At 36.4% G+C, this 27,851-nt stretch overlaps 3 protein-coding genes across 5 annotated transcripts; 1 reads left to right on the top strand and 2 right to left on the bottom strand.

Moving 5' to 3' along the window:
• Window positions 1–335: 335 nt before the first annotated feature.
• LOC140792229 (bifunctional phosphatase IMPL2, chloroplastic) lies at window positions 336–8,139 on the bottom strand. 2 transcript variants are annotated; one of them, XR_012109702.1, is made up of 10 exons: window positions 7,513–8,101; window positions 7,345–7,423; window positions 7,164–7,258; window positions 7,030–7,079; window positions 5,526–5,650; window positions 5,297–5,363; window positions 5,052–5,141; window positions 3,527–3,638; window positions 3,070–3,231; window positions 336–628 (listed from the first exon to the last, which is right to left on the bottom strand). XR_012109702.1 is itself a non-coding variant. In XM_073143086.1 (9 exons), the coding sequence occupies exons 1-9, from the start codon at window positions 7,874–7,876 to the stop codon at window positions 3,161–3,163; spliced, it is 1,053 nt and encodes a 350-aa protein (XP_072999187.1). In that variant the 5' UTR covers window positions 7,877–8,139; the 3' UTR covers window positions 2,865–3,160. The 2 variants fall into 2 exon arrangements, 1 of the variants encoding a protein (XP_072999187.1); XM_073143086.1 differs by lacking the exon at window positions 336–628 and having other exon boundaries at window positions 2,865–3,231; window positions 7,513–8,139.
• A 1,079-nt stretch (window positions 8,140–9,218) lies between these two features.
• On the top strand, window positions 9,219–14,214 carry LOC140792410 (NAC domain-containing protein 74-like). Its single transcript, XM_073143406.1, has 6 exons — window positions 9,219–9,379; window positions 10,283–10,345; window positions 10,443–10,620; window positions 11,171–11,448; window positions 11,970–12,182; window positions 12,819–14,214. Exons 3-6 carry the CDS (start codon window positions 10,455–10,457, stop codon window positions 13,677–13,679), a joined length of 1,518 nt encoding a protein of 505 aa, XP_072999507.1. The 5' UTR covers window positions 9,219–9,379; window positions 10,283–10,345; window positions 10,443–10,454; the 3' UTR covers window positions 13,680–14,214.
• Window positions 14,215–15,082: 868 nt separating this feature from the next.
• LOC140792228 (uncharacterized) lies at window positions 15,083–21,980 on the bottom strand. Of its 2 annotated transcripts, none has more exons than XM_073143084.1 (4): window positions 21,288–21,980; window positions 19,856–20,324; window positions 16,330–16,361; window positions 15,083–16,209 (listed from the first exon to the last, which is right to left on the bottom strand). In XM_073143084.1, the coding sequence occupies exons 2-4, from the start codon at window positions 20,184–20,186 to the stop codon at window positions 15,268–15,270; spliced, it is 1,305 nt and encodes a 434-aa protein (XP_072999185.1). In that variant the 5' UTR covers window positions 20,187–20,324; window positions 21,288–21,980; the 3' UTR covers window positions 15,083–15,267. The 2 variants fall into 2 exon arrangements, with proteins under 2 accessions (XP_072999185.1, XP_072999186.1); XM_073143085.1 differs by having other exon boundaries at window positions 19,856–20,318; window positions 21,288–21,692.
• Between the last annotated feature and the right edge of the window lie 5,871 nt (window positions 21,981–27,851).

Below are 27,851 nucleotides of genomic sequence, written 5' to 3'. Positions count from 1 at the left end.
TGTCTTGTCTAAGATTGCATGCCCAGGTAACTGACATTATTCTTCTGGGACAGGAAACAAACAGTGAAAGGAAATTGTACAACATGTATGTTCATTTTGCAACTCTTATCAGGATTTGAGAACCAATGGCTCTATTAGGTGCTATCTACTTTTCTAGTGTATCCAATATACAATTGGTTGCTAGACTCAGAAAAGACACAGGGGAACCAATAATGTGAATGGAGATAGATGAATGAAGCATGTGGCCCTCCATTATTTAGTGGGTTAGAGCTTACTTTGGTTATATTTCAGTTAGCTTACTCATATGTATCAGTAAATTAGTATACGACGCTTGCTCAATGAAATGGCATCTATAATTAATGCAAGGTTTACAACATGATTTCAAAATTTCAGAACAATAAAATTAGCATGCATAAACGACGCAAAAAAGAGCCCTTAGCAATCATAGTCACAGCAAACAGTATAGAATACTTCGTATTCAACCAAAAGCATACAACAGAATAAGTCAACCAATAGGTAGGCAGAGATCACAACAATTTTCTTGTCTGGGCTGATCTTAACGAGCCTAGAATTTCGTCTTCCCAAATCTGTGATGATTGTCCATCCATCAAATTTCTTTTGGTTTCCACTGTAAAAAGGAAAGAAAAATGATGAGATAAAGTTGCATAAGAGAACAAGTTCGCTATAGTATAATGGCTAGAACACATAACCCCCAAGACAGAAGTAAATATATGCATGATGCAAGAGTGCTGTTAATCCACTGCTTGACAACTTACAACTATTTATTAAGCAAGTAAATTAGGTGCCCTAGCAATGGCCTATCAACATATTTACTGTTCACTTAAGTTCTGTCTATCATTGTCATAATAAGAGTTGGATAATTTCTACTTTGTTAAACAAGCTGCAATTTTTATCAGAGAGAAATGATACCTTTGTGCTAAGTCTGCCAAAAATTTCTAGGCAAAATCGGTATCATGTTAACTGTTTGAACGTCTGTACTAAGCTGCAGATCTTTTAGATCAACAAGACTTTCAGGTACAAATTTAGAGCTCGGCAATCTCAGTAACTGCACAATGATTTTGGAATAGCAATCGTAGAGGTACTTGATATATCCAGATATCATAGATGCTTTAAATCACCTAATCATTCGGGCAAATTCTGCAAACTAGTCAACTCTAGGTGCAGCACTCATCAATCTCTTCAATCTTTCACAAGCTCTAACATTTTGAGACACTGTGACCGAGACCCATAGGATGAGATCAAGAGTAGTCTTACCAACCCCTGGTCGACCAACTATGGCAATAATAGATTCATCGAGCATTCTTCCATTATCCAACAGGGACGTTATAATATGATCACGATCTTTGTCTCCTCCGAACACTTTGGCCGGAGGATGTGAGGTGGTGGTTTCTTTGGCAAGATTTGCCACGTTGGCCTTTACGTCTAACAATTTGCAGAAGTGTTTGGGTTTGAAGACAATCTGTTCGAAGTCATACAGGCATTTCCTGAGCTTCCTCTTCGTGTAAATCAGCTGCACGAATTAGCTAACATTTAATTTGTTGTGATTGATAACAGCAGTCTCACTCAAAAGCTTAAACTTGACTCGCTCACACCATTTATAAAACCTTAACATCTGAACTGGATATTAGGCTTGATAATGGACATTGGACAAGCTTCATTAGTCTTCTCAGACTCGAAATTAATATGAAGTCTAGCTTGAACAAACGACTCAAATCAACCCTATTAATCTAAGAACTATATATATATATATATGAAATGGCTCCCTATGGTTTTACCTTTCTATCAAAAATTAAAATAGAAAGTAACAAAAATATAAAATAAAATACAAATTAATAACAAAAAATTTTCCCACCGTAATAAATATTAAAATGATAGAGTTGCTCTTCTCCTCCTATAAATTTACTTACCTAATCATACTCTTTATATTTAAAATAAAGTGTACTTTGAAATTTACTTATATATATATATATATATATATATATATATATATATATATATATATATATATATGAAGTATTGAATAGGCACCAGACCTATATATGGCGGATTTAAAACTCGAGCTTGAGTCATATCAAAATTTAAATGAAACTCAAATACTCAATTGAAGACAATCCGATGTTGAGAGATAAAGCCAGGATACACGTTAAATTAATTAATTCGTTTTGAGTCGAAATAAATAGGCCCGAAGTTGAGGTCATCTTGGCATTAATTAGTTTGAGCTCTATAGTAGAAATTAATTAATTAATTAATTAGGAAGAGGATAGGATGGGAGGAAACATAGTTTGAAGGTTGGGGAGTACGGTTTCAGTTCATGTTCAGGAAGACGGTAGCGATATTGGTCGAGCATATCGATCTTGTGCTTCGTAGAAACAATCTTTGGCTTCCCTCGAGCCATTCTTCTATCTCTCGAGCAAGTTGAGGGTGGGAGGATCTCCTGCCTGCCTTGCCTGTTGGTGTGCAAGCAGCTCCATACCTCATTGATCAGCCTTTCGAGAGCAAAGGAGATACACACCACCCATCCGACTACTGTAACAAGTATTGTTTTTCTGCAGCCATGGAGATTATTATTCTTCACAACTTCCACAAGAGAGGAGAGGTGAGAAGAAAAGGGAAGAGAAGACAAGAGAAGAGAAGAGAGGTGAAAATTATTTAATTGATGAAGTTGCTGTGAGGTCTCGCATAAACTTACTTCCCTTCAGACGATCTTGATCTGCTGATATTTGACATGCAATACCGTTCTACATCATAACTTTAAGGTCATATAATCAGAAAATACTTTCTCATACCATACAGCACGTATTCTTGAACCAACAATTATCACCTGTTCTTTGAGATACTTCCAGTGAATCAACATAATCATCATGAATTAGGCGATAGCTTATGTTAAGGACAAATGTACTACTTTTCTTCCTAAAAAGGATTACCAGATGAAACGTCCAGAGCTATCTACTATAGCAACAGGGCATGGAGCAGTCTCATAATTCTACCTCTTCCACAAGCTATATCACATGAATAACATACTTGTAGATCAAATATAGAATATCTAACCGGATTCTCATACGACACCTTTCCCTCTCATGCCCCTTGAATTCCAGAATTGAATGTAAAGGACATCAAGAACCTCTGGGACCAGAGCTACCTACGGCCATTGCAGTGCATCCAATGCCTGCTTGTGGACAAGGGAATCTCCCGCTGCCACCACGTTAAAACCTAGACATATATAAAAAGTTAAATTTTAGATGTAAGCCTGATTATAAAAGGTAGAAAAAGTCGAGAGGGTTTGAGATAATGTCCTATTATAATGGTATAGATATATGTATGAACTCTTGCAATAAGCTTTGTCAGATAAAGAAGCCAAGTAAACAAATTACATATATATAAGGTAAATCACATTTTGTTGCCTTAAAAGTGACTGCAAAATAGTAGGCAGCTCAAAAATATAATAAGAAATAAAAATAAATCAGTGATGGAGACTAGAAAGAATTTTAGAGCAAAGAAGACATACTTGTTGGGCGTGATTGAGCAGAGGCATCCCACTGGAGCCTATTTCCTTTCCAATCAGTTATTAATCCACCAGCACCTTCTATTACTGGTACCAATGAGAGAAAATCATATGGCTGCAGACCAGGTAATTGATGAGAAGCTTGTCGCATTTGACTACAAGAAAAACACAACAATTGCAGGAATACGCATGCACACACACATTGGAGAAGCAAGATCAAGTAAAATCAGTTCGATGAGGCCAAACCATGAGAAAAGAACGTATTTTAAGGATTAAGCAGGTGATTCAGGGCAGAGGGGGACTACACTAAGTACTGTGGAATATTTCATAGTTTGATTCACAGATGCTAACTTTAAGGAATTTAAAATAACTGAATTTGTATTAATGGATCTTTCTTCCAAATAACCAATAGTAAAGTAATTAAAAAAGAATAGGTTGCAAGTCAGGAGTTTTGGCTAGCTGAATGGGCTGCGAATGAGGCCAGGTTTTCAGATAATCCGCACCATATGAGTCTCCTGACTTACATATTCTTCAAAAGATAGGTCAGAAAAATTTATAGCGGATTTCGTAATGAGTTATGCCATATTTCTTGATCAAGACAAAAGTAAGTGTTAAGTGAGTTTAATCAATCAGAACAAAAAATTGCAGAAATTTTGTAAAAGATAAGAGAGTCTGCAGTAACTTTAGAAGGAAAAGAGGAAGATAAAAGTGAGAACACGAGAATCGGACAAGATGAAGAATTCTTACTTCCCTTACAGAAACTTCAAAAACAATGTATTAAAAAGCTATGAACCTATTCATTACATTAGCATTAGTCTAACCAATCTGAAACTAGTCCAACTATAGAAGCTGGATCCTGACACAGGATAACTCGATGTCCCCAAAACTCTCCAAGTATTCAAATATGCCTGATTTGTATTTTGTGCCTACGCATCCTCAAAAGGAGATATCGTTTGGATGCCAAAAGGTAGTTCAGTTTAGCTGTAATGTCCTCTATTTATTTTCCCCCTGGACCAACTTAAACTGAGCCATTTGATTAGACAAAGAAAACTGCCAAACAATCATATCTACCTTTGACTTCCTATTGTTATGAGTCAGAAAAACAACAGCACAAATATGTAAGCTAAACCTGAACAGCTTGGTTTCTTTCTGCTTGTACGGATCCATTACCCCTTCTTGATCGTCCTGATTCAATGATTTTGACATCTGATTCACCATCCAATCATTTTACTTTAATCCAAGGCACATCCATCTCTCCATGTTTCACTCTACTAAATGTTTTTTCACTCTCTCTACTATCTAATATTATGTGATGATTTGTTATTCCATGTTGTTATTAACTTCATATCAAACAAATCCAACAAGAGCAATGAGCAACCAAGACAAACTAACACAGAAGCAGAGTCACAATCTATATAAACTACAAAGCATACCAAATTTGAACTTGTACGCAACTAAAATATCAAACATAGATAATCAATTCACCCAAAGTAAATTGTAGTATCCCATCATATTATAAAGAAATTACCTTCAGCCCAGATTCAACAACAAGGTCCACATGACCAGAAGCCAAAAGAGCGTAAGCATAGCAATCGCAACCATATAATGGGACTTTAACCTAGCATCAGAAAAGAGAATTAACACAAAGGCATCTTATAGGGACAAAAGCATTCTATCCCAACTCATTTCCATTTTTCAATGCATAAAAATAGCAAAATTTGAACTTGAAATTGCAAATAACTTTACTACTTAACTCATGGAAACTACACCAACCTTATTTCTGACACGAACAAATGCTTGCTCAGCATCCCCACTAAAAAGGTGTGGGCTTGTCGTATACCTGAGAAAGGGGTAGACCAATGCAACATGTTATATTGATAAACTAACAGAAGTATTTACTTTATACCTCCATAAATTTATAGTGAAATGAAGTATGAGTAATACCACTAAATCAGAATTATAAAAATGAGGAACACTAAAGCATTCTAACAAGAAGTCATACAAATAAGCTTGAGAAAGAATGCTACAAGCACGAGTTGACACTTCTCGATCATTCAAGGTTGTTTTCCTGCCACTAATCCCAACCCATCTTTCTCTCAGTACAGGTTGATCAATAATTCCAACAACCTGAGAAAGAAAGAAAAAAAATATTGAGATAAATGAAAGTGAGCATTAATTCTTTAGCACCAAGGAAAGAAAACAGATAAGAAGTTTCAAATAAACATAATTCAGATTATGTGCTATCTTGACAAGTGCCAACCCAAACCATTGATTGATACACAACAACGCCAGATCTTAACACTTCTAGAATATGTTTCATAAAGTCTTTTCACTGCCCTGCATAGGACCAATTAAATGAAAAAAAAAAATTCAACTGGCCTAGGCATTATAATTTTTCAATCATTATCTCTTTCTCCATTCAAGAGTCCTCGCCTGGACAGAAAAATCCATCTTCCATTTTTTCTTTCAAGATCTCTGATTCTCTTATTTATTATAGTTCTTTTATTTACAATTTTATGCATTAATGAATTGAAGTGCTTATGACATTAAACACATACTCAAAACCGGTCATCTGATTTCAGCAAATTTGTTATGCAATTGCTTCACAACATGCATAAATAATTCCCTTTTGAAAACTTAGAAATGAACCCTAAGTGAATCAGACTAAAAAGGATCAAGGATTCCATCATGCTGGATGGTAGTTTTTGTTAGCTCGCCAAAATGGTGCATTACTGCTAGACTGTGCCAGCATCTACTTTCAGGAAAATAGAAATTTTCAGTATAAGAATCAAATAGAAATATGATGGAAATGCTTGACGAGGATGTAGATTGATAAAGAAAAGAAACATAAATGCATGAAGAGAGAAAAATGAATTCATGCACTAACAAATCAACCTATTCAAGCTCATCAGTCAAAGCTTTAAAGGATAAAAAGGTTAGTCAAGCAAGTGATACGTTATAGTTCTTAACTACTGGATTTACTTATTCCATCCGTGTAATTGTCATAATGCCCTGGTATTTGATGAAGTTGAATATTGATAAATCCTATACTTTGTACATTTGAGCAACCATCTTCAAGTTGTGGTTTCACAAGAACTTTCTGAATTCACAAATTTTACCTATTGTGGTTTCACAAAAACTTTTTGAATTTCAAAATTTTATCTATAGAAGGGACAGTAAAAGAACATATTTTATTGAAAAATACCAAACAGACAACATGATGATTTGAGTTTTGAGAAAAACTAAATTATTGCCTAAATCACTCCGGTTTCCCACTCAAGATAAACTGCATTGCAAGAAAAGTTCTTTCGCCCCATAAGAGAAGTAGCTAGGGTAACACAAAATGAATTCTTACAGGATGACAACAAGTTCTTCACTTTCACCTTTTCCATGAGTTTATATAATAGAAATGAGCATGTAAGGAGAACGTCAATAATATGTCAAAATATCAAATGAGATTTTTTTTCTTTTTTGAAATGCAAGTATATGACATCACAAGATTGTACCGGTTTCCCCATATGTAAAAGGGCAATCAGGGTCCCAAATAAAGGTTTCCCTGCAAATCAGAACAGAGTAATGCAATTACTAAAAAAACACTAATTTTATTCAAATATACCAAGAATGTTACTAGACACAATACCAGTTATGAAACTTTTCGTCCCATCGATCGGGTCCAAAACCCAGACATAATCGGCAGATTTCTCCTTACATCTCCAACCATTCTCCTCCCCAAAACTACATCACCATTCCACCACTAAGGTCGATTCCTTTTCCATCTCAACCAAACAGGAATGACTACAAACAAGTAAAAACAATCTTACACAGCATGAGAAGGGAAACTCTCCAATATGATCGACACCATCGCCTCCTCCGCCTCTCTATCCGCAATCGTCACCGGACCTACAATAGAAAACCAGTAATCGTACCAACCAAAAACCCCCAGAGAATTTTTTTTTTAAAAAACCAGCTTGCACAAAATGGGAACATACTAAGATCCTCCTTGTCAATAATGTCAAATCTCTGACGGAAATACTTGCGGAGAACCTCTCCGGCAGCATCAGCCACCTTGTTCGCCACCGCCACGAACCGATCCAGCTCCGCCTCGTTCTCCATCGACATCGAAACCGGAGATGTAAAAGACGAAGATGAGGAAGCCCCGGTAAGATCGAGGCAACTACGCATCCTTCTTCTCGCGCTTAGAGAACAGATGAACGGGTTATGGTCCCGACTTGGGTTTCGGGATAGGGGAAGATGGAAGCGAGGTTGGATATGGAAAGAGGAAGGGAAAAGAGGAGGGGAGAGGAGGGGATTGGTTAGGGAATGGAGGCGAGAAGAGGAAGAGGACGAAAACATTGAGAGAGGGAATGGTTGAGTAGAAGTGTGGAGGGGTTTAAATAGAGGCGGGAGAGAGAGAGAGGGAGGGAGGGAGAAGGTTGGAGGAGCAAAGGGGCGAAGTGTGGAGAAGGACGTGGAGAGCACCGGCGAGGAGTGTAAGTGTTGCTTGATACGTGTTTGTGTTTTGGTCTGAGAGAGTTATTTTCTTAGCTTTTGGGCAATTCTTTTGTCTTTGATGAGCCCAAAGTAGCCCAATGGCCCAAAAAGTCTACACATAGTCTAAGATTGCATTCAATTAGCAATGCTACCTAGATGATAAAAATAAAAAAAAAGATAGCGAATATTAGTCGTCCAGATATGAGACAGTTATGAACCTGTAAGATACCCTAATTATAAAAGTCGTCCAGATATGTGACATACTTTACATCTCAATAATCAGAATTATTGAATTATTATAGAAGTATATTTGTTTTTTAATCTAACGTAATAGAAATAAAATACTACTTTTATGCACACAAAAAATGAAGCATTTGGTTATAAGTCTTATCATATGATATCACAGTTAAAAGTTGGAAAGGAACTGTAAACCATAGATAGGAGATTAGAGAATACCACTTCTTTGAAATTGTCCTTCTATTGATATAGATGTTTAATCCACCTTACATGAACTAAACCACAGACTAAATTTTGTAGCTCTTCTAGAATATCTTCTATCTAGATTCTAGAGTTAGTTTGTGACTTTATTCCCTCCTTAATTTGTTACATTTAAAACATAGTCAAATTGAAGTTTCCCAACCTTACCCCCTATATATCATTATGCCATTAATTTTTATCTATTTGGGTGGAAATGAAGACCTGCTCCATTTAATTCGAAAGGACTAAGAATTTGTACAAACTAATTTCGTTACGACATTAACGGGCCATCTTGAATTGTGATTTGACTTAGTTACAAAAAAAATAAAAGCCAAGCTTAAACCTGGTAATTAATCCTATCTTAATAAATCATTCTTTACTACTTGATAGCTAATAAATTGATAGTTTTTTTAATTGTTTTATTTCACTTTTGTTTATAATTAAAATTTCAATTTTATTTTATTAAAAAAAAATCTAAATTAGTTTGTACATGTGTACAATAAATGAGAAGCTCCTTTAGTCTACATTTGGAGTACTATTCTCCATGGAGTTTCTTCCAGGTAGCTTCCTAGTCTTTGAATATTGAAGCCTATAGTTTTATCCACATCTATATTCTTATTGACAATTGAAAGCGACGAGAAGAATAGTTAGCTCAGTCGTAAAGCTCACCTAGCGGTGACGATACCCCCCACCCCCCCCATATAAACCGCGTAGAGATTAAACTGCCACTCTCACACGCTTTTAGTAGAATACAAAGACTTCGCCTTGGACGACGACTCGAGACGACGGGAACAGTGAAACCTAAAGCCTTCCCCTTCCTTTCGACTCTTCCCACCGCTCCTCGCGCGAGCGGTGGGTTCTCCTTCCGGATTCAATAAGGTTGAGGAGGTGAGGGGATCTATTCTTTTGAATTCTTTTCCCGAGATTTTTGGTGGGATTACTTGAGTTGTTTTCGTATCGGGAAATGGATCGTTGAACGATGGAAAAACAGCTGTCTTTTGGGTTTCTCTCGATGGTTCTTGTTCAATCCTTGGTGTTTAATTCTTTGGTTTTTGTTGGGCCGTCTTTAATTTTTGTTTGGATAGTTTAATTTCTCAGCTTGTAGTCGAGATTATTGATTAGGTAAAGATCCTCCCTTTGGAATTTCGTCTATCGGATAGATTCGATTGGTGACAGTATATAGTTTAATGCAATATCAATTGCTATGAAGAAAAAATTGAATCTTATACGTTGACTTAGTTACATAAAAATTTAGTATTTAATTCCCCAGGATTATTCTTGTCTCTTATAGTCTTACCTCTTGATGGAATACAACATTTACAGATGCTTGTTCTAGTTGCATAATTTGTGAAGTATCTTGACTATACATAATCTTCCTGAATTAGTTTCTCTATATTGGATACGAGGGATTTAGAAGAGGTGTACCTAGATGAAATTTTTGCCATAGGAGTGTAATGTTAGTGAAAAATAAGTGAGTATTAAAAGAATCATACATTTTCCCTATTTGTACTTATGCATGCACGAGATGGAAGCAGAGAAAGCATTGGGAGATGGTGATCCATGCGTCAGTTCACAGTTCTATTTATAACTTGCAACGCATTTGTGTTTGTTAAGACGAAACATGTGCATTGTGCCTCGGGTATCATGTCAGAAATTTATGCACTTACTCAAGTGACATCTCCATATTTTGATTGACATTTTATCAAATGAAGAACTATATTTTGTTACCTTTGCTGTTTTATTGTTCGATTGCTGTTTATTTATTTGACAGTAACAAATTGTGCATTTCAGATACCACTGCACTTAGGGGAAGGCAAATTAATAATGTTAAATAGAAGACTCTGATTAACCTCTGTAAGTCATGTCTTTTTACATACCAATCTTTAGAATTACGTTGTGATTTGTGACCTGAATCTGCCATTAATGTATTAGTTCATGTATTCTAATGTAGATATTTCACGCAATGGAAAGTCTGAGTTCCATCTCCCTACCACCTGGATTTGGTTTTCACCCAACAGATGTCGAACTCATTTCTCATTATTTGAAGAAGAAAATACTGGGACAGAAAATTGATTTTGAAGTCATACCGGAGGTAGATATATACAAATATGAACCATGGGACTTACCTGGTAAGTGTCTTTCGTGTTATGTCACAAATTCTAGCATTATTTGGTTTAGAATGTTCACAAAACAAAAGAAGAAAATTAAATGACATGAATCAGAAATTTTGTTTAGATTAACGTATGCAATAAATAACCTTCACTTACATGGTTCTGAGATCTTCTTTGCTGATAATTCTATTAGATCCATCTTGTGGATTGAATTGATGAAATATCCTGATAATAGATGTAGGAGTGACTTGCTTATTACTCGATGTGCAGTCTAAGTACGGTACTTTTGGTAAAGGAAAGTGCCATTACAGTACTCATTCACTTTTTGAATATTTTATTTATTTCTGCTACCTCAACCAATTACTTATACAAATGTAGCATAAAGACAGTCGATTGTGGAGAAATCAAGATGTTTATCTTATCTAATCAATGTTGTTGTAGTGGATTTTTACCAACCTTTTTAGTTGTATCTTCTCTTGGTACTTCAGTATAGAATTAGTTGGATATATAATCTTGCTTGGAAATTGGAATTCTTGCCATTTCTTAATTACTTATTTCTCTGCTCCAGCGATGTGCAACATCCCTACCAGAGATAGCAAATGGCATTTCTTCACATCTCGTGACAGAAAATATCCTAAAGGTTTGCGGTCAAATAGGGCGACAGAAGCTGGTTATTGGAAATCCACTGGTAAAGACCGGAATATCAAGGTTCACAAAAGGATTATAGGGACCAAGAAGACACTAGTTTTTCATGAGGGTCGGCCTCCTTCTGGAAAACGTACAGATTGGATTATGCACGAATATGACATAGATGAGAATGAGTGTAAAATTGCCCCTGAATTGAAGGTAATAAGCTTTTTTGAATTAATAAAACTATCATACTGTATTACTAAACATTTCTTCAATTTCACGAGCAGATATTGGCACAAAGATGAAGGTTAAGTAGTAAACAATTTGGTATTTCCTAAGATCAACTGGAGCATGTTTCAAGACACACAAGTTCTACTTTATCATCTTTCCTCGGTGTTTCTTTATTTTCAGTTCAGTCCTTTTATATCTATCGACCTATAAAAAAAATTAAAGTATGCACTAGACACTGCAAAAGAATATGGAATAAAACTATGCTATTTACATGTAAGTATAGAATTTCCAGTATTTCCTTACATTGAATCGTTATCCTTGTTTCAGCCAAAGGTTGAATACTTGCAGCTGAACATAAGTAGACTATACACTAAAATAAAAATAAATGACAGATATATACTATAAGAGCTTTAATAATTATTTGAGTAATGAGTCTAATATTATGTAGTACTTGTAATCATCTTGTATTTCATTTTTTTATTAATGTTCTCAGCTTTATACAACAGGATCTCTTCGTTCTCTGTCGTGTTACCAAAAGGAATGATTGGGCATTAGAAGATGAGAGTAATTGCCCAGAGCAGACAAATGTAATGACCGGATCAGTGGCCTGTGATGAATTATCAGGTCCATCTGGCAATGCACATATTCAGGAGATGGTCTCAGAACTCTTTGATCCTGACTTTTGTGGAATTTCCCCTGCAGATGAACAAAAGAGTGAGGTAAAAATTGTGCTATGATCTCCTACAGCCATAATAAGATTTAAATTTAACATAAACTACATCACTAAATAACAGATGCTTACTGACAAATTTGGATTTTAATCCTCAGTACTAATCTAATTCAGTATCTCTACTTCCTATTTCGATCAATTAATGGCCATATATTCATAAGCACTTGCTAGATAATCTTCTAGACTGTCATTTTAACCAAATGACAAAAGTTAGCTAAATCCATCGCAAAAAAAGAGTATCATGATTCATGGGCTTTTGCAATTCAATTGCATTTGATTTTTCGTTTTCCAATAATGGACTCTAGTGCATATATGAATCATGTGTATTCCATTATAACAAAATGTGTATTGACTATAAAAATATATGCACTCATTTTATATGCTAAATAGCAAAACGAAGTTTAACTAAATTGCAAAAACCCCCATGATTCATGATAGGTCTTCTTTGTTAAAGAAAAAATGGTGTGAAGTAGTTTGGCAAATAATCTTTGTTGATCTTCTGAGTAGAGAGTATCCTCTAAGAAGCTCATCTATAACAGTATGTAGAAGATTCTGGTTGGAAGCATGAAATGTTATAAGCAGTAGAGCAATGGTTACCATTCTCTCTTGTTTTGTGATTTCACAGATATGTCTCGATTATGTGGCACCAAAGGTGGAGCCAGTGGATTCTTGCCTTGACCAGAGTTATGTAGACGACACAGAGTTCTTATTACCAGAGGACATCTATAGTATTTTGTACCCTGGTACTGATAACTTCAATGAAGTTATTGGAGATCCTAGAGTTGGGACCACAGATGCTGCTCTCCTCCATTCTTCATTGAAATCTGATAATCTTTTCCCTCTTTTAAGTCTCATGGAAGATGAAATAGAGAAGAAAGAGATTCCTCCATCCTATGATGATAATAATGCATCCACCAACTCAAATGAAAACATTGATACTGGAATTCAAGTAAGACAGCGGTGCAAAAAGCCTATTGAGGTATCGAACAGAAGAGTCAGGCTTCAAATTCAACTTCACAAGATGGAAACAAGAAACTCAGGAGCAGTCAATGAGACCATCAAGCTTGTCGACCAACATGGTCATCTTAATCTGAATGATGGTTCACATTGTAGTGTTAAAGCCCCCATAGTGATGAAAATCAGATCTATGCACAAATTGCCTTCATCAGATTCTAATCTGATTAAACACAATGGAGATTCTATTATCAGTAATGACTCTGAAGACAACCAATATGATCTTCTTCATCCAACTGAATCTAGTGCCAGTGTTTATAAGTCTGAAGCATCATTTCAGAAGAGTTCAGCTGGCTCTACTGGTCCAAGAAGATCGAGAGCTTCATTGGATGACATGAGATCCATCCAAGGAGTTACAAAGGGGCCCTCTCTGTTGCTAAGAAAATTTTCATCTGCTGGTTTAAACTACTTGTTGCTCAGTGCTTGTATGGTTGGAGCTGCTGGTCTAATACTTTATTTTTCTGCTGCGTGATGCACACTGCTTCTTGGGAATTTTTTGTCCCCTCCGATTACAGCATGAGAATATTGGCTCTTATTGTTAGATAAATACAGATTTATTGTTTCATAGGACCACTAGGACCTCTCTTTATATTGCAGTTAGGTTGAGAGGCAGAACTTTGGCAGCTGGTTTAAGCATTGAAGTTACAGTCCTTTATACTCATACCATCATCTGATGCTCTATACGTCGTTCTGTTGCTTGATGTACAGTTCCTCATCAGATTATCTTCCTTTCAGGTGTAGCATATGAATTGCAGAGATTTCTGATACTGTATCTGGTTTTGAGAGGCAGTACTTCTAGTATCACCAATTTCTTTTCGTGGCCTTTTGTATAGTCTTGAATGTAAATGTAAGGCTTATCTTTTTCCTTTCCCCTTTTGTTTTGCTTTGAGTGCAAAGTTGATCCTTGTATATTTATGTGAATTATGTTTCATTGTTATACATTAGAACTTAGGATGACATGCAGTATATGAAAATTTGAGCTTACTGGCGATGATGATTTCCCAGCAGTTTTTCTTTTATTTTCTTCTCTGCTGAATGAAAAGTAAATTCTCAGGATATTTAATAGGTTGCCATGTTACTCTTGATACCCATGATATGACGTCGAGCATATAAAATACTGATGCGCTTCCTTCAAATGAATAAATTTTATCTGGAATTGATGAATGTAATCGGTATGAAAGTAGCAATTTGTTTTTTTTTAAAAGAACTAGCAAGTTTTTTAAAATTTCTTTTTGAGAAGAGAATGGAAATAGAAATATTATTAGAGCTCTTTCCAAAGATTAGAATCTTAATGCACTCACCATCATGAGCTGACGGAATCCTACACTTCCGTAAAAATATTTCAGAAGGATTTTGATTCTTAAATGATAGCCAGGAGAGGTCTAACGATTATACAAAAGTCATCTAATTGCCAAGGAATGGATGTTTCCACAACTTAAATTCGGAGAAATTAAAAAGTGAAGCCAAACCTGTGCTGATCAAGTGATTATGATCAACAATAGCTAAAAGGTAATGAAACATAACTGAACACAAACACAGGGACAAATCAAAAGGATATAGTAAAAGATGTCAATCAAGTTGTCAGCAGCAAAAGTCTACTCAAGCTTCTCTTCCTCTGTTGATCATTCTGGGGATTGTTGCACCTTCATAACCTCCCAGTGCCTGTCCATGCACCATAGGTCTGAGTGCACAATTGACTCAAAACTTCATTAGTGCCCCTTATACTATAATTTCCAAAATAGAAGAGTAGATATTCCCTTGAAACATTGCTAGTTTGATTTCACATAGTATAATGTATGCTTGCTCGGAGAAGTCCAGCCATCTTTTATGCACTGTAGGGAAAAGCATTTGCTTCATAAAAGCAACAAATGGGGGTGGAAAAGAATACTTGGACTTTATTAGAAGAGCAAGCAGAAGGACTACAACAACCAAGCCTTTAATCCCAACTATTTGGAGACGGCTGGGCAAAACTACTTTCTTATAATCCTCAAATTGAGTTTAGGCAAAAACATAAGAACTAGATTAATAGCTGATATCTTCACTTTGAGGACACTCTATTTTCATTCCCTCCTGTATCTTGACCAGAACCCCTTCTTTCTGGTAGATTCACTTTCTGATACAGATCGTGAGGGTCGTGAACCGATAGAGAAGTGCCGCATTAAGGACGGCCTGCCAAAAGAGCTCTTCGTGCTAGAACTTGCTCCCATTCTGGGACTTTTCCCACCTCTTTTCTGATTATCAAAGAGAGAATCTTCGTTGGCATCTACATCAGCGACTGCACTCCTGGATATCTTGCTTCTAACTTTTGATTCAATCTTTTCAAATAACTTTGCTGTACATTTCTCTCCATGGGTGCAGATAGGACAAGGAGGGTCATACTTATCAGTTTCTAATGTCATGTTTTCCAAACAATCAGCATGGTAAACATGACCGCAAACCAGAACAGCTACTACAGAGAGTTCATTTGTAGAAAATATCTTTTGGGTGCTCCATGGAGATTTCTCCTTTAACAGCTTTGAACAAGCTTTGCACCGTTGCTGATCAGGTGAGAGTGGTACTGATTGCTGAGTGCTTAATCTAGTTATCTTGCCAGAGCTAAGGTTTTCACTCTCAAAAGACCATCTCTCTCTCTGAGAGGATGCCACAAGCTCAGAAAATGTGCGCATGGACCAGCCATCAGAAGACCCACCATAAGATCCTCCTGCAGACAAGTCATTGCTACAGGCAGATAACACAAAGGACTGCCTTCCTTCAGGGGAGCTGTTCTCGTTCAGAGACTTTAGAGATGGAATCCTGCTGTCTGAGATTTGCCTAGTCAGTTGGTATCCTGGTGAACGACGTGCTTTCCTCAATGAAGCTGGGTCAGATGGCAGAGAACGACTCCTAGAGGATGAAGGATCAGCTCTAAATCCAGAGGAGGACGGAGTTGATGGAAAAGAGATTGGAGGCTTCAGATCTGAAGCAGAGCTTCCCATGCCTAATGACCTAGTGCAGTCCTTTACCTTGCAAAATATAAAAACAGCATCATCAAACACAAATGGAATGCAGTATTTAACTTCACAACTGAGAAGGGCATCAGCAAATAACTATGAATAAAGTCATCACAACTTATTACAACTCACCTCGGGGGAAGAACTGCTCTTCATGGATAGATCTGTTAAGAGAACAAAAGATATGTCAGAGAGGAAAAACATTAGGAACCTTGTAACAGAATCAGTAAATACAATAGGAGAAAAGTAAGAAAAAGAAAAAAAAAGTGAAGGGATAAATTTAAACATAGTCCAGCAAGATAATGTCAGCCTATGAGTAGAAAATAAAAAAATTTTAAAAAAGAAAGGAAAAGGAGAGAGACCTTCAATATGTTCCACCTAATGTTAATCTGCCACAACATTAGATAAACAACTTCAAATTTTCTTCATTGTTTAGTAATGCTTCAACCTCAATTTCTAAAGAATCTGACCAAAGATGATTATCACTACAAATTTGAGAAACTTTTAACTAGGGGCAGAGATATAATAAGATAAATCCAAAACCATATGGATGAGATAAATCCAAAACCATATGGATGAGATGTATGTTATGAGAGAGTCACTTGTTCCTATATGTACTCATAACTTAATAGTACATCTTAGACTAAATGGAAAGTAGAATGAAAAGGAAACATGAAACAAACAACTAAATGGGGCCCAATAGCCATCCATATCCTCTAAATCAGAGATTGAAATGAAAGAAATTGTGAGTGCTGTAAGTACTAAACCATAAATAGAAGCTACTTTATATAGATCGAATAAATAAGGACTCACTAAGAGAATTTGAGCAGATTTTATACATTGATTCTTAGGAAAAATAAAAGGACCAAAACATACAAATCAGAGCACCTGTAAAGTAGTAAAAGTAAATATTCTATAAAATCATAAAAGCTGAGATACAAAGCATGTAGATCCAACTATTTAGGGTCCATCTTCATAGATTTCTTACTAAAAGTTATACATTAGTTATCATGCTAGTTAACACAATCCTCCTGCTATACATGGCTTGGGAATAGCTGATGAAGGATATAGAAATTAGAGTGCACATGAAAAGTTGTAACAAAAAGAAAAATTGAACGGGCGTGGGGGCACGTGCGCGACCTTACCTTTCCCCCTCCTATACATGGCTTGGGAATAGCTGATGAAGGATATAGAAATTAGAGTGCACATGAAAAGTTGTAACAAAAAGAATAATTGAACACGTGCACGACCTTACCTTTCCCCTTCCCCTCTTCTCTCTCTCTTTTCCTCCCTCCTCCCTCCCTCACCCCACAGCCGCCACCCCCCTCCTTTTCCCCCTTCTTCTTCTCACCGCGTCAAAGCATCGTCGGAGCTCGCTGACGTTGCCGATCAATTCATCAGTGAGTCCTTCATAACCCAAGTTAATTTCAGTTTAGTTGCATTGCTAGCCTTTTTCCCATTCCTTATTGCTTCTCAGTCCCGTTAAGAGATCGGCCGGTGGCGGCGGCCTTGTGTTGGTGCCACCCCAATCTGGGAAACTTCTCTTTGCAAAGCTCCTTCAGTTTTTGCCCTTCGTGGGCTTCCCCCTTTCTTGGGAAGAGGCCACTTCCCGCCAGCTTCCGAGAGCAAAACGAGCTATCACCATCGTTGTCTCCTCTTGTACGATCTAAAGCATTTCTCTTCATCAGACGAAGCTTCCAGTGTCGTCCTTCGATGCCCTTGTGGCCAGGTTTGTCGGGCGACATATGTCCTTGGCTGTCGGCCAAAGTGTGGGGCTTGAACGCCACCAGCCGCGCGTCACCTAGTGTAGATTATGTCTGTTGTGTGTGCGAGGTGTTTTGCATGGTAAGTTGGGAACGCCAGTGACTGGGATTGTCAGTCACTTCCCCCTTCACTGTCGAGCTCTTCTCATCTTGATAGACTCCTTACTCAATCTCCGACCATATCCGCACCTTGTGTACTCTTCCCCAACTTATGAGTGTTGTCTGACGTGTCGGCCTCAGCTGTCGACGGTAGTGTTCGCCAACAACCACCTCCTCCTTCCTCTGTTGTCTTTGGTGGAAGGAAGTGGTAAGGGAGGTCCTCAACTTCGGTTGGGTGTGGCCCAACCTAGGTGGTGAGTTAGGCTGAGCCCAACCAGGTGTGACTTGGGTTGAGCCACGCCAAGATTGTGGACTTGGATTGGCTGTGACCTAACCCAAGTAGTGGGTTAGGTTAGGCCCAACTCAAGTTGGCTTGGGCTAGGTGCGACCGAGCCAAGGTCGGGTTGGATTGGGCTACGACTCAACCCAGGTTGGTAGTAGGTTGGGCTGCAGCCTAGCTCATGTTGATCATGAGCCAGCCCAAGTAGCAAGCTTAGTTGGTTTGGGGCCAGAGATGTACTTCAGAGGAAAGAATGTCAGCCTGAATTAAATGCTTGGTGGGCTTATGTTATGGTCTTTGAGTTGGTTGTAGCCTAGCTCATTACTTTGAGCTGGCTTAAGTGGATTAATTACTCTTTAATTTATTTTCACTTACTTGAGTCATTTTATTATTTATCCTTATCAACTTGAGCCTTAAATGTTACTCATCACTACAAGATAGGTTTGCTAGTTATATTAATTATTAAAAATCAATATTAATAAATGAGGTTAGGGCCTAGGAGTACCTCTACTAATTGCTCATATTGGAGAATTAGTTCTAATTAGTATTGTGTAAACATTTTTAAGGATGCTTCCATATTTAACAAAGTAAGTTAATTAAATGTTAGCCTATTTTTTTTTAATTTTAAATCAACACTAATTATTGGGAAGATAAATTTGATGTTAATTGTATTAATTAATCCTAATAATGAGTCAGATATCATTATTACTATACTAACTCTACCTAATTTAGAAAATGCAAGAATTCCTAGTTGAACCTACAAAACCTATAGTGGTTGTCATTAAGATTATTTAATTAATTAATTTCACGTAAGTTGGTCCTTATGTTTATTACTTTCGTTATCATGAGGTAAATTTAGTATCATATGAGGATGATCATGTTTTACTATATGATCTCATCGCATTCATATCATACATATGCAGATATTTATTTATCAGTTAGCATGATTATATTATTTTACTGCTTCATAATTATGCATGAATTGTGGAGCGTATTCCTGAGGTATGATAATTTTCATGCACACTGTCGTATGATTTATGATGATGATCATTGCACCATTTACACATACAGGCTTATTTATGACCTATAGTATTGTGAGATTCTTTTTACTTGTATCATTTGTGAAAATGTTGACTTTTCTCTTGTATATTATAAAAACATTGATTACTATGCCATGTAAAAACCATATGAATTCCACCCACTGATCAACCTGCCACGTAAAAACCATATGAATTCCACCCACATGGGGGGGGGACGTGTATTTGGAGGCATGTTTCAAAAAAGTTCAGAGCCCAGTAGAGAAAATTTGTAAATCAAAAGATTGTGATATTCATATATAAAAGATATGAGAAATTATCGATAATGACTTAAAATAATTTAACACAGGTAAACAAGGTTAAATTCTAAGTTTCTAACAATAAAGTAAATTCACATTCAATAGTCTTATCACATTAAAATGATTGTGCACAAGGACATTAAATTCACCATGATTAGAAGAAGCATGTAAAGTCCTAACCTCTACTTGGGGCACCTGCTTTGAAGTTTCCAAAAGTTGCAGTCTTACTGTGGGACTTGTGCCACTGAACCATCAAAGAAGCACCAGATGGACTACCTTCATCAGAAAGACCTTCAGTTTCTGTTGCTGCACCACTTCTAATTTCAGATCCAACACTGACGCTACTGTGTTGAGAAAAGTGAGCACGGTTATCCATTATATCCTCTATGTGTGTTCGGTTGTCCCATCGAAAGCTCCATGAAGGTGAATGCCTAACATTCCTATATGTAGAAACTTCAAACTGAGTGGGCAGTGGTTTGTCCCTTGCAGCCACACAGCAGCTGGCCCCCATATTGTTTAAGAAAAAAATTTTTCAAACAGCCCCCGTCAACAATGGCATTAATATTTTTAACAGTCAGAAAATGTGAATTATTTTGGGTCCATCATTCCCATTTCTCCAATAGAACCGGGTTCAATTCTGCAGCTGCTCCTAAAATTCAAAAGATGGTGATAGAATCAACAATGGCACAAAAAAAAAGATTCTGTCATTAAAATAAAAGGCAAAGAAAATTGAACCCAACACAGAGCAACATTCACTAAGCAAAATATAAGTGGCCCCAGACAAACTTCTGAATAGCAGAAACGGAGAGCAATTGCTAGCTGAAAGCCTTCAAGAACAATCTCAAGGTTAAAATCCAGACAATAAATTAAAATCATCCAGACAATAAATTAAAATCCATAAGATTCTAGGAAAGCATCCAGACAATAAATTAAAATCCATAAGATTCTAGGAAAGCATCCAGACAATAAATTAAAATCCAACAAGAAGATCAGATGTCATTCCAAAATAGCAGGATTCTGAGAAAATGTCATCACTGAGATTATTAACACTCTTTCTGCAACAATAAATATCATATTAAACTTCCCAAATAAAATTCTACTTGATAAAGCAATCATTTCAGAAGGAAAAAGATGATTTTTAACAACAAAAAAAGTTGAATATTGAGATGTTATGACATCTCACACTCCAAAACTAGAACAAAGCAAAACAAGCTAAAGAAAAGTGAGGTTGCAGTTCAATCAATTCCTTCAAAGAACACTCGGGACGCAAATGGAGGTTAAAATAAGAAGGGTCAAGAAAGATGAAATTACACGCACATACTTGCAAAGTCCAAATAACTGTACTCTCCTACAAGAAAGAGATTACAAAAAAAAAAAAAAATGAAATGAAATCAAGCAAGAGAAAAACATGCTCTACTCTACTATCACACTCACCAGTAATTATCACAACAACATACTATTATCAATATTAAAGGTATACAAAATTTTCACCTTTGGTCACGCAAATTATAAAACAGAAGAATAACTTAAAACGATCAAACCACCTACAAATCGGAAGAAAAAAATTTTAGAAAAATCCATCTTTCCCACTTAATATGAGATGTTAAGGTACCTAAAATTTACAACGAAATTGATTCGATCGATGCCGTAACGCTCCAATCCGAACTGCGACCGCCTAAAATCCGGAAATCTTCACCTCAATCGGACAACAAAGAGAGCGAGGAGGAGAGAGAGATAAGTCCTAGTTCCGCCGCCGCGAAAGCCGCCGCCTCCAGCGGTAGAGACTAGTAGGGTTTCGGATGCGGTCCGAGGAATCCTCCCGCCTCTCCAGCTCATCGGCGAGAAGCGAACCCGAAGGGAGACCAAAGAGGTCGGTCTCCTATCGATCCGAAAGCGCCATCTAAGGTTAGGGTTTGTACGAGAGAGAGAGAGAGAGAGAGAGAGAGAGAGAGAGAGGGTTTTGGGGGCAAGAGATGGAGTAAAAAGAGGCGAGACGAGTGGGCTTCTTACTGGGTTCGAACGTAGAGCGTCTCTCTCCCCATTAAATGAAAAAAAAAAAAAGGAAAGAAAAGCGAAAAAAAAAAAAAGGAAAGAAAAGCAAAAAAAAAAAAACCTCTTTTATACTTATACCCCTTGAAAATCTCATATTCACATGCGGATACTTTTTAAAGGCCTAGTTAAGTTTGGTTGTGGACAGGACAGCCCATATTTTCTTCTATAAATGCAAAATTAGGTCTATTTGTAAATAAAGAACTATAGAAGGGAGTATATGCAAAAGACAACTTACAAACGACGACTTTTTTTCGGAACAAAACTGAGGTCGTTCCTCTTTGAAGAAGGAATGTCTCGTCATCAGATGGGCTCCGCAATCGGAAGCATGGCAGTAGTTTCCTCTGTTTGTTTGTTTGTCACAATAACCACCGTCGGTTAAGTTCTCTGATTAGGATGGACGGCTGGTGATCTTTCTGATTCAAGCGGTGGTAGCTCTCTCTCTCTCTCTCTAATTTTTCTCATATAAACCCCTGTACTTCGATCATATTAATAAAGTTGACGAAAATTACTTTACTCCAACTTTGTTCGCAATTGTTAACTTCTCTATCCAAAGTTTTTTTTTATCTTAAAAGTTTATCTTTCCGAATTTTTTTTTTAATCACTAAATTATCCCAAACTTTTTCTTAGAATATTTATCCAGTTAAATATCTGTTAAAAGTTTGAAGACCATTGGACTAAAATAAAGTTCAAAATGATGATAAAATTTTTCTTAGAATATTTTTTTATATTTAATCATTCCATTTCTTCAAAAAGATCCAGAGTCCCAGTGGCTAAGATTAGAAGGAAATATCTTTGGCTTTTTTGTTTTTGTTTTGTAACAATAAAGTAATGACATGAGATCATGACAAGGATGATCTACCACTTAGATGCTAACTATGCATCAGTAGACCTAACAATTAAAATGGAATGCATGCAGAAGAACGTTTTCTCTCTGAGAATTTCTGATGATTTTGGTGGTTGGCAATTCCACCTACAAGATTACAATTAAGTGGCTCTATGGCCCATTAATTAATCTTTTCTTTACTACTCTAATCATTTCATTTATGAGTACATCTTCCACTCCAACAAGGAGCAAAGGACACTAAATGGGACACTTAAACCTCCATTTAGCCCACCCATCCTTTTCAAATCAAGGTGTAATGCAAGTGAACTGATGCATCTTAGGTATCTATTTTCACAAGCATCTGGAGATCCAATTGCAGCATTAATTTATAGCATAAACTACATCAATACTGGCTTAGGTTGCCCAATGCAGGGCAATGGTCGGATCTATTTGTCTATGAAATGACAACTAGATGAATGAAAGCTAAGAGAAACATATAAGAAATTTTGTACTTAAACTTCATAAGCTGGAAAGTTATAAACAAATTAGATCTCTGAGTAATAAAGTTTGTACTAATAACTGTACCTTTCTTAAATTTGAGATGGTAATGGGAATTAATCAGCCAGCCCATTAGATGTGATGCTCTCTTTATATGAAAATTGCAGCCATGGTATGCTATTAGATCTTGTAAACTATGACAGAAACACTTATCTTTTGTTTTTAAAAAAAAAAAATTATAAACAGACAAAAGAGCTAGCTCTCTCTGATATCTAGTCCAAATCTCATTATGTGTATATAACACTGTAATAGAAAATCTATCAAATATCAGCTTCAACGCAAAAGATTATCATGATCAGAAGCATCAAAAACCCTAATCTTTTGTGAATTAATTGATTTGGTTCTGTTACTTGTTTCAGTTAATTATATGTCAAAGAATGAAGTGTTGGAATTTGATTTAGTTCACATTTCTAGTTCTTAAACAATTTTGTGATTCATCTTCCAGCATAGCAATTTCACTGATGAAAATTGAATAATATAAAGATGAGTAAATATTAAGTGTTAGTTTAATTTAAATAGAGTTATTAGAGATTATTTTTCTCTTTCAATCATCATCAATGAAATCGAACTAGCTATATCCTAAAGTGTAGCCAAGGAAGTTATTATAGTTTCTATTCTGTTCTATAATATTGGAGTGCTCTATGTTTGTAACATATAAAACCTTTTTTTATCTTATGTATCCTTAGATAATGATCCATTTCGGAATCAAAATAACACACCATATTAATCATTGTAGCAAAAAGATTGTTATGATCTAAATTCTTGTCTAAATTGTATATTGACAAATTTGTAGTTCAGTCTCATGCAACTCAAATGTCTTAAAAAGTTCATACATCTGCACACAAAAAAAGAAAAAAAAAAGATCTTAGATGGAGGAGGAAAAGAATAGCTTCAATGCAAGGAGTTGTTCTGATCTCTCTTCTTAATATAGGCTTATGAGATATATATACTTCTACCAACATACATTTGACAAGCTTCTCTTCAACTGTCCACTTTGGTGGACTAACCTTCAATAATTCTCTTCTCTAAAAGTTCATATAATGTCTGAAAGACCAAGTGAAGCCAAAGGCCTTCTCCAAATAAATAGTTGAACACTGAAAGAATCCAGGCCTCCTGCTTCTTTTCTTTGCACTAATTATCTCACTGGTTTAAAAATAATAGAGCTAATATTCGCCATAGCAGAACAGATGCAATACATGGAGGTAGTTAACCTATATACTTGCTGATATGTCACTGAATATTAATATGCAGCATGATTTATAAGTAAATACCAAGGAATATTTATAATGCACTCAATTATTCTACATCCTTTGCCAAGAAGAGAGCAGCATTAGTTAGGTATAAGCTTGAAAGGAGGCTTTGCGAGCGATGGGGAAGTCTCGTAGCTTCCATAATCATTTGTCTGGACTTTGAGTATCCTCGCATGGATGATGACTTCATCTTCTTGTAATAACTTTCTAGCTATTTCCTGGCAAGAGCTTAGAAACTTAGGAAGACATAATGGAAGAATATGTTGTTCAATAACAAGAGAAAATTGGAGGTTTTGAGACCATATGCTTGTGTAGTTATGTTTGCTTTTATATAAGAGTGCAACCTTTTCGTTCTTTAAATCTAATGATAAGCTTAATCGCTGGTAAATTTAAGTAGCAAAATGAAGCTCCTGTACAATGAGCATGAGAAGGTAATTAAATTCTATACAGATATAAAAGAAAGGAGAATCCTACTCCATACCTTTGTTTCCACTTGTACTGTGTATTTATCGAAAAATTTCCGTTGCCCTCCTACATAAGCACATCGATCGATGTCTTAACACATAAAGAACCAGAAAGCACATACATCTAAGGTTACAACATGATATCATTTATAACTAGCTAGCCTAAATAGATCTATGAGTTCCATACTTTTATTCACTACGTACTGCAGAAAACTTATATAAAGATTAATTTTCAGAACTGTTCTTAAACTCTAAATCTTCTTCCATGAATTAAACGAGACGACGAACTAAATCATGGGACAAACCTGCCAATGCAGTTGAGAGCAGTGAGGCCAAAATGAGAACTAATAAGAGAATAGTGGATTTCTTGGACTCCATCAAAACCATGCTGACAAACTGCCTTGATCACACAATGTTCTTCTAGCTAGTACTCTCTCAGCAACATAGAGAAGAGATGAAGCTTCCCTTTGATGTAAACACTAGGAAGCTAACTAAGGATGCCATAACTTGAGAGAGGAATATTAGATAGGCAATTCTTTAGACATGAGAAATGCGAATCTCACTGGCTTCTTTTAATAAATTCAAAAGGCAAAAGTAGAGGGGCAGCACTTTCTTCATGGAATGTTTAGGTTGTGGCCTGGTCATGAGAGTTGGTGGGGTTGTTTAATTAATCCCATAAGAAAAAGTCATTAGCATGTAGACTTCTCTTGTTGTGTTAAATTAACATCATTGCCCTTGAGAGAACCATCAGGATACTGCTAAAGTAGCTAAATATCCAGTCAGGAATCTTAATTAATTGTGATGATAGTATGCTAAACAACTATCTTTGATAGCTTTCCGACATGCTTCAGTCATTACCATTCTAAACTATTCTTTTATTTTCTATTCTCATTCTCTTACACCGATCACTATTTGCTTCAGAAAAATTCCAACTTCTAGTGAAGTACCGACTATTAACAAGAGTGGAAGGGAAGAAAGAGATGCAAATAGAAGTGGTCAGGTAGAAGTGCACGTCCCCAACAAAGATTTATAGGCTCTTTATTGCTTTGGAATGTACATATGTCAAAAGATAAGGCAGCATAAGGTAGCATAAGATAGCATAAGATAGCTTAGTGGATGGGTAGTGCTCCAAATTATCGTTAGCAGACGAGGACAAGGAATCAAACACATTATCATGAGAGGACAGTGGTGGAGGATAAAGACTAGATGCACTACACACTATAAAATACTAAGTGGTCATGCTTTTTGATAAAGTGGTATGTTAAACTAATCATAGTGCAAGTTCAAAACTAATGGAAATCCTTGTGGTCTAAGCAAGGCACTTGGGATTTCAAGACTTGGGTCATTTGATTCGCTTTTTTATGAATGAAAAATAGTAACAATTTCATGTAGTTAATCTTGTTAATTAATTCGGTGGCTGTTTAAGAAAGTAGTCAATCTTTTAGTGTTTTCTTGATAATGCAATCTTGAAAACTAAATAGTAATCATATACGAAGTGACTCATTTTTACCATTACCATTACCATTGCCATTACCATTGGTAGATAAAAACGAAAAAAATAAAATAAACTAGTAGATAAAGTGGTGTCACTCTGAATATATGGACATCCATTAGATTCAAATGCGGCCAAATATTTATGTCTTAGAAGCACTGCAGACGCTAAAAGTCAGTGCTCAAGGATTGCGAATTCATTACCACAAATGATTCGGCGACGATATACATTTTTTTGCCGACTTCAAGTCCAAATTTTTGGCAACCATCCATGCTTACCAATATAAAGAAGGGCACGAAGACAAGGTTAGCAAATTGAAGAAGTGTGCAGCTAATCAAAGTGGTCACGTATAGCAGGTATGCAATACTCAAAACTTCAAATGCACTTTGACCAAAAGAAATCAAACCTGTAAGATTTTTTCCAGCATTGCTGAATCCTGATTCAAACCATAGATATAGGGGAACCAAGAAGCACAATTAAGATCAAGAAAGCTGTATGGTCTAGAGGAATAATGAGTCAGTAATGACATAAACAAACTTATTCAACAATTACAAACTAGATGTACAATCGTTATGATGTCAGAGATCCAAGATGACAGAATTACATTAAGACGTATCACTAATTAGTTTCACCCTCCTCCCTTTTCGAGTAAATAGCAAGAGGAATGTAAACGGCAATCAGACTAATCAAAATTGATGAGAATTAATTATCAAGGAGGAGGAACCGGAAATAGCAGAGCAACGATAGAAGAAGAGAAACTTCAAACATGCTGCTTAGATTGTATCCATGTGTCAATTGATCGATCTATAAGGAATATGGGCGATCTTGGGGGCCAGTTCTCACCTTTCAGTTCTAAGCACCGCTCGCTCCTTCAAGACTGGGCACCCAGATATTCTAATATCAGAAAGTGACTATGGCAGACGAACCAGCAATGATGAAATACCGGGGCAAAAAGACAAGCTTAGGAAACGAAGAGAATTAGGCAAATCCGACAACGACGATATACCTTCACAGCAAGTTGGATCTACAGATTTGAGTGACTCAGGCAGATTCGACAATGATAAATTTGAGTGGCAAAAAGACTCACCACCTTCATCCTCTACCATCTTCAAATCCAAGCAGGAGCAGGAGGAGATCCTGAGTATTTCCAAGGAAAGTAGGGCATGTAAACTTCCAAGTGATTGAAGACAATGACAGTCAACAATTTCTAGATCACATAATGCCATCAAGTGATCAGTTGGAACTTCAAGAATGTGAGAGACATGAGCGTTCCCAGACACTGAGATAGTGCCATCCGTAATGTTAGTAGATGCAATCTCCAAATGATGAACCAATAAGGGCAAGATCAATTCGCTCCTCTCACCTCCCAACAATTACCTCCCAAAGATGAAGATAATTTAGTTGCATTGACATTTCCTCACACTGTAGGGTGGTTGGAAATGTCTGGAAATCTTCCGGTATGTCTACCTTCTCAGATACCATGAACTTCATAACATCCACAGAATCTCTTTCCACCATTTCTCTGATATTATTAATC

The sequence above is a fragment of the Typha latifolia genome, chromosome 7, assembly GCF_019914945.1.
Source record: "Typha latifolia isolate L0001 chromosome 7, TyphaL0001v2, whole genome shotgun sequence".
In the NCBI taxonomy this organism is placed as follows: domain Eukaryota; kingdom Viridiplantae; phylum Streptophyta; class Magnoliopsida; order Poales; family Typhaceae; genus Typha; species Typha latifolia.
This window is presented reverse-complemented; position numbering and strand designations above follow the sequence as displayed.